Source organism: Rhincodon typus, chromosome 33 (assembly GCF_021869965.1).
Source record: "Rhincodon typus isolate 14 chromosome 33, sRhiTyp1.1, whole genome shotgun sequence".
In the NCBI taxonomy this organism is placed as follows: domain Eukaryota; kingdom Metazoa; phylum Chordata; class Chondrichthyes; order Orectolobiformes; family Rhincodontidae; genus Rhincodon; species Rhincodon typus.
The window spans coordinates 22171682-22179363 of record NC_063364.1 but is presented as its reverse complement, the minus strand read 5'-3'; the positions used below and the strand labels follow the sequence as shown (position 1 = coordinate 22179363).

General features: G+C 39.4%; 1 protein-coding gene across 1 annotated transcript in view; it reads left to right on the top strand.

Moving 5' to 3' along the window:
- parp16 (poly (ADP-ribose) polymerase family, member 16) overlaps positions 1–6401 on the top strand; it is a 12819-nt gene extending 6418 nt beyond the window's left edge. The window contains exons 5-6 of the mRNA XM_048615957.1: positions 1659–1803; positions 4451–6401. Of these exons, the coding sequence (XP_048471914.1) occupies positions 1659–1803; positions 4451–4595 (290 nt within the window). The 3' untranslated portion in view covers positions 4596–6401. The remainder of the gene's footprint in view (positions 1–1658; positions 1804–4450) is intronic.
- Positions 6402–7682: the final 1281 nt, after the last annotated feature.

The following is a 7682-nucleotide window of genomic DNA, read 5'->3' as shown; positions in this document are numbered from 1 at the left end:
GTCAGCTTTCCTGCACCTGTGATGCTGCTTGGCCTGCTGTGTTCATCCAGCTCTACACCTTGTTATCTCAGATTCTCCAGCATCTGCAGTTCCTACTGTCTCTGAAACAAATATTTTGTAGATGATTTGAGTCATGACTGTTAAACCTGTGCAGAAATACCTGTTTTGTATTTATGCTTGCTTTCATCCAGGTATTAGTAATTGAGTGCAGGAGATTAAGCAGTACACTAATTAAAATACTTTAAGATAATTAAAGTATCAGATATCAGATATTTTATCAGATATTTGAAAGTCTTTCCTCTATTTGAGGAGTCCCCAGCAAAGGATCATAACATTTGAGCTCAGATTACAGCTAGACGATGTCAGGAAATACTGCATTGTAGAAAATGAGATGAATCTGGAGCTCCTTCAAAGACCTGTTCAAATCAGGTCAATTAGTAATTCTGGAACCAATCCATAGGCCCAGATAATCAGTGATGATGGAGGAGTATCCACCGCTGACTGAGATTTAAACTACCGACTTTACAACTTCTGGTTTAAGAATGATTCCAGCGTGAACAGAGTTGAAAGGCCATGCGGCACACGTATGTGCAACAAAACTGTTTCCCCGTTCTGTATGAACTGAAGATACGTCTCTTCAGGTTTTTTAAAAAATTTCTTTGCTTTTAAATGGGCCAGTCAGTCCCTACACTGCATAACATTTTTCCCACCCTTCAGTCTGATAATGTTCACTCCTACCACTGGCCCCCCCACATCTGGGCAGTAACCATTGCCTCTGACATTATTGAAGCATTTTCTTCTCCTCAACAATGTCAACCTCCCTTGACCCCAAGTGTGTTCAGCACCTCATCTCGCTGCACACCACCACCACCCCCCCACCCCCCACCGCCGCAAAACCATAACACTGTGCAACATCCCTCTCAGCCCTCCCCATCTGATCAAGCCCTCTCGCTCTTACAGAGTAAGTGGACACAAATTTAAAACTGAGAGGCAAAGGGACTTCTTCTAGAGGGCAGTGAATGTCTAAAATTTCCTACTCCAGAGAGGCTGTGGACACTAGATCCCTGAAAGTATTTAAAGAGGAGCTAGATAAATTTTTGAAATATAGGGGAGTTGAGGGCTGTGCTGAACTGACACAACAGAGGAGTTGAGACCTGACGCACTTCAGCCGTGATTTTATAGAATAGCAGACAGGCATGAGGGGCTGAATGGTCTACTTCTACTTCTACTCCTACTCGTACTCCTTATGCTTTTATGTAAGGGTATGGCATAAAGATGGTTATATGGAGTTGAGGTGCAGATCAACTGTGATTTAATTCAGTGGTGGAAAAGCTCGAAGGACTGAATGATTGACTCCTGATACCAGATTGATTTGTTTCAAAACCTACATGTCAAAAGAAATCAATCTATTTTCCCCTTGGAAGGGATTTCCTGACAATCTTAATTTTATTGTAATCTTCAACATCTGGTGCATTATCGCAGCTGCATCTATAGAAATAATATCAGCCTCAAGTCTAGTGACAAAACGACTAGAAATTCTTGGGCTCGGTGATGTTTGACATCGTATTACTGAATCTCATGGATTTATTCAGTAGATAATTTACTTTTTGGACTTTTTTTTTAATGCTTGTGAGTGAGTGTTGCTTCCTTGATTCCAGATGCTGGTGGCATAGATCGCCGAAGAGCAAGAGTCCGAAACAGTGAAGGTGGGGATGTTCCGCAAAAGTACTTTGTGGTTACAAACAACCAGCTCCTGAGAGTAAAATATCTACTCATTTATTCTGAGAAATTGCACCGAAGGAGGTAAATTTATTTTCTTTACTGACTCTTTACAAAGCTTTCAATCTGTTTGGACAGCATGGTGGCTTAGTGGTTAGCACTGTTGCCTCAGCACCAGAGACCCACGTTTGAATCCAGCCTCAGGTGACAGTCTTTGTGGAATTGGCACATTCTCCCCGTGTCTGCGTAGGTTTCCTCTGGTGCTCCGATTTCTGCCCACAGTCCAAAGATCTGCAGGTTTAGTAGATTGGCCATGGTAAAATCCCTGGATTCTATGAGCAAGTGCAGGTTGGGTGGATTAGCCATGAGAAATGCAGGGTTACAGGGATAGGGTAGGGGGGTAGGTCTGGGCAGTATGCTGTTCGAAGGGTTGGTGTGGTCTCGGTGGTCTGTTTCCACAATGGAGATGGTTCTATGATTCTACCTCATTGAACTCTTTCTAACTCTTTTTAATCTCACTGAATTCAACAAGCTTTCTTTTTCGAATGGCAGGGGGCAACGACCAGTTTGGGTTTTGGGATTGCCTCATTTAGGCTTCAGTTACGTCATTCAAATTTTGTGGAAATGTTTACTTTGATCTTAACTAGCACTTTTGGGTGTAAAATACTGGTACTTGTACAAAGATAGTAGGAACTGCAGATACTGGAGAATCCAAGACAACAAGGTGCAGAGCTGGATGAACACAGCAGGCCAAGCAGCTCATAGGAGCAGAAAGGCTGACGTTTCGGGCCTAGACCCTTCATCAGAAAATGATGGTACTTGTACAAACGTTGGTTTAGTGATTGAGTTATCAGACGTTTGGTACTTCTGTCATGTAACACTTATGAGCAAGTATGTTGGAGTTTTATTTTTGCAAATGTTTGCATTTGGTGCTGATGTTAAGGATGTGAAAATAAATGCATTACATGGTGTAGAGTGCCCATTTGATGGAACATTCCATTTTGTTGCAGATAACAGTGTGGAGCTGGAGGAACAATGAAGATTTCTGAAGAATTGTCCTAATCCGAAACATCAGCTTTCCTGCTCCTCTGCTGCCTGGCCTGCTGTGTTCCTCCAGCTCCACACTGTGTTATCTCAGACTCCAGCATTGGCAGTTCTTATTATCCCATTTTGTTGCAGTATTTGTCGCTTTTGTCTTTCTCAATAATACAAAACACTTGCCTCAATAGGTGTATATTCTGACTTTGAGAAGTTTATATGTTTATTTATTGATGTTTTCATAAAATATTTATATCAATATTGGGTGATTGCCCTGTGGGTGCGTAACTAACTGGATTTTGGGTAGTCAGTCTTTGACAAGTTGCCGGGGGATCCGGGTGGGAGTTTCATTGATGCTTTGATAATTAGGGAGGGGAAATGTGGAGGTCGTGTGGTAATGGACACTGGGCAACAGAAGGGGGAACAGTAGATGGTATGAATTATACTGTACACAACCTTTGGTGCACTACACTAGCAAATCTATTGTTGCAAGAGTGATTGATGGGTTTTTTAATTCATTCGCGGGATGAGGGCGCCGCTGGCCAGGCAGCATTTTATTGCCCAACCCTAATTTCCCAGAGGGCAGTTAAGAGCCAACCACATTGCTGTGGGTCTGGAGTCACATGTAGGCCAGACCAGGTAAAGATGGCACAGAAACAAAGTTGCTGGAAACGTTCAGCGGGTCTGGCAGCATCTGTGAAGGAAAAAACAGACTTAACGTTTCAGGTCCAGTGACCCTTCCTCAGCAATTTCCTTCCCTAATGGGCATTTGTGAACCAGATGGGTTTTTCTAACAATTGGCAATGGATTCATAGTCATCATTAGGCTCTTAATTCCAGATATTTATTGGATTCAAATTCTACCATCTGTCATGGCAGGATTTGAACCCATGTCCACAGAACGATATCTGGGTCTCTGGATTAACAGTACAGCGATAATACCACTAGGCTATCACCTCCCCCAACACCCAAGAATAGATGACTTGGGGTAGGAATGGCTGTTCATTCTTTAAGAATCTCAACCCAATCCTAATTAGTATCCAATTAGTTCACTTCTGCTGTTATTGGACTCAGGACAAGAGGCAGTCAGTCAGTCAGTCTACTCTTAATTGGCAGGTTGCCTTTCTTAAAATTTTAATCAGCCTCTGACTTAGTCCTCTGGAAACCTGACAGCTGAAGAAAGGCAAGGACGACATCAAGAGAAGATAAATGCTGCTTTTTGGCCCCTCGAGCTACTTGTCAACTCCACCCTGCTAACAGGTGATGTACTGCTGGGTTTCCCATTAGAATGCTGTACCCCTGCCTAAGCAAATTATTGCTATCGAGATTCAGCTTGTGTGTGTAGGTTGTAACGAAAGAAATGGTCTTCAGACACCTGAAGATTTAAAAACATTTCTCATTCCTTTAGACACTGAAATTCATTGTTTTTTATTTCCCAGTTCCTGACCTTTCTCCATATGTATAGTAGTGATTTCTAAGTGAGTGCGATTGCTGTTTTAAAATGCTCAAAAGATTCTGTATGTGTCTGATTTCAGCATATTTCACACTAACGGAAGATTTCATATTTTTGAATTACTTATTGCCACATTCTGAAGTATTTTCAAAGTTTAAAGCCTTTCTTTTACAAAGGATGAGAAGTTAGATACTTTCATTGCAAAGTGTAGTAATAATTATGTTCTGTTTTAATATTGCAGACCCACAAAGCAGCCATCCTGGATCTCTCAGCATAGTTTTGTAGTGATGATGATGCTGTATTTGTTGCTGCTGATAGCTATTGGTGCCTGTAACTCACCAACTTTCCAGTATTATTGGAATCGATTTCTTGAATCAAAGCGATGAGATTGTTGCTGCAGTGTTGTTTACTGCTCAAACCATGGACATGCACTGCACTACACTACTTACCTGATGCCTTAGACACCGATGTTGCAGAAAGGTGCAAGTTTGGACCAAGAAGAATTTAATTTACAAGAAAATAGATAACTTGCTGTGCCAAGAATGTTGTTTAGATTTGGAATTCCTGTGCTGTTTTATGGTTGTATTTAGTTCTGAATAGTCTGCACTTTGTGTTGCCTATGGGTATTGGCTGGCTGTACAAGGAAATGGAGCTACTTTGTTTCCAATTTTTAACCTGACTCTGATTTTTCACCCCTGTACTTAATGTGGTGCAGGCATACAATCACATGCCTTTTGCATTGGCCCCACCAAATAGTCAGTGCATCTTATTGACAATGAACCTCTTGTACATTAGAGGCAATTTGAACGACTGCATTTGGAGTTGTACTGTCAGTTTTAAAATTCTGACCTTGGTACCCATCAGTGACAAGACATCATTGTGGCTCTGAAGTGACCCAACTACAAGATAAAGACATTAGGAAAGCTTTATTTGTTCTGCTGTGATGCAAATCTCATTAGCACATGGCTTTCCTAGTGTCTTAAGAAGCCTATTTTAGATGTTCTCAACAGTAGTAGTTTTATATATAGCATATTTGGCATTAAAAGAGCAGAAATGTCGCAGTAACAGGCTCACTGTTTGTTCTCCCTGCACTCTTTTTCAAAAGTTCCACAAAGAAACCCTTAGGGAGTAAACAAGGGCTATGAAAAAATAAAGAATTTACAGTGAATAATTTTTGTACTGTATTATACATTTTATATCCTTGGACAGAAATGTCATGCAGAGTTTGATATTAGTAAGCTGTAGAACAGTAATTTGCCCACCATTTTTCAAAGCATACAATGTATCCCGCATGAATTGCAGTCAAAACTTTCTTGCTTTTAAGTATAAACCCAAAGGTTTAATAGATCAGATATAAAGGGCAGCTTTTAAGCTGTAAAGTAAGTTTATTCTTCTTTGAGTCACTGAAGTGATTTCAGTCAATGTTACCTGCAGCTTTAATGGCTTTTACATTAGCACCCACTACTGTAACCCAACGTGGGGATTATTTATCTATCTATATATATTAGGAAACATATATATATATCCAGATGGGATTTGCTTTGTGTGCTATTTAGGTATGGGAGGAATACCAAGAGTAATGAGTATTTCCAGCCTGTAAATTTTTTAAAGTGTAATTTTAGATTTTGTCTACACTAACATATAGCATCAATAAACTTGAATTAGGAAAAGAGATGTTTAGCAAACTGATTCCCTCCATTATTGTGACCCAGTATTACTTAATCTAATAACATTGAGTACGCCGAAAATCAAATCGAAGCAAGATGTGCTATTCATCTCGGAATGGCTTGGAATCTTAATCTACTTGCTTTCTTCTGGTTTCAGTTTACCTCAGCATATCTTACAGTTTCTGAATATTTGGTTACCAGTTGGTTATTGAATCTGGTGTAATTTCAATGTTATGTCTTTGGGAGGTTAAATTTTGTATCTTGTTTATTGAAAGGGAAATTGTTACTTAAATATCTTTCATCATTTTTACTACTTTGTGAAAAAAAACACAACTGCTCATCTGGTGAGGGGCTGGGTATTTTGCTTTTGAGTGCTTTTTAGAATATAATTTCCGGATTCTGAATATTTGACACAAAAGTCAGTTATTTCCGTACTGACTCTCTATTGAAAGTCATAAAGGAAAGCTACACTCTACCTTCATTTCTGCATTAATTAAAAAGGGATCATATCCAGTAGCCTTTAAACTTCTTGGTGTTGCTTTTGTACGTCTTTTATATTGGTGTAAATGTAAATGAAATAGAATAGGAAGTATGATAATTTGATGAAGAAAACAAATTAATTTTTCACCCTAAGTGCAGAATTAAAATTACATTGATTGGGTCAGATTTGAATAATGTTTCCTTTGTCAGTAGGAATAGCACAATCAAGTATTTGGTTATGAGTGCCTACATTGAACCTTGCGCTTCAAGATATTCCCAGTGTTTTTCCATTGAGGGTAAATCAGTGAATCACTTTCTATGATTCTGTGGTATCTTGCAAGAATCTATTTTGGAGTCTCAACTATTCACTTTTTTTTTGAAGACTTAAATGATGGCAGAGAAAGCCTTATCTATGTTTGCTGATGACACGCAGACAACGTTGCAAAAGGTGTAGAATGAATCATTAAATTACCAAGAGATACTACTAGATTAAGTGAATGGTAAAATGGGTTTATAGTTAAGTAAATATGAGATCATTCACTTTGAACCTATAAAGGATAGAAGATGGTACTTTCTAAATGCAGAAAAGCTAGAAATGATGCAACTCCAAAGAGAGTTAGGGATCCAGATAAGTAAGTTATTAAAATGTCATGAACCGGTGTAGCAAGTTATCCAAAAGGCCAATGCAGTAACATTCCATTAAACTAGAAGACTCTGGTACATTGTGGGAGAAGTTGTTTCTCACCAAGCAGAGTCCACGCCTAGAGAAATGTGCAAAACTCTCGGTACTAGGCTTTGGGCAGTACGTATTATTCTGAAAAGATTTACCAAAAGGAGACATGGACTCATTGCTTAAATTATGAGGGGAGATTAGGGTTATATTCCTTGGATAGAAGGTTAAAAGGTGATTTTATTTGAGCTTTCAAGATTTTAGGGTGAACTGATAATTTATTTTGTCTATGCTATTTATACTGTTCAGGAAACTAGGGCTGGTGGCCAGTGTCTAAAAATTGGAGCCAGATTTTACAACAGTGAAATTAGGAGGCGCTTTACACCAAGTATGCTAGAAGCTTGGAATACTTTCTGCAAATGACATTGCGTCACTTCTTAATTTTAAATTTAAGAGAATGTTAACCAAAGGTATTGAGGGATATGGGGCAAATGCAAGGAGATGGATTTGGGGAGATAAAGAGGCACAAAATAACAGAGGAACAAAAACAGAAGTTGCTGGAAAAGCTCAGCAGGTCTGGCAGCATCCGAGCCAAAACGTTAACTCTGATTTTTACCTCACAGATGCTGCCAGACCTGCTGAGCTTTTCCAGCAAC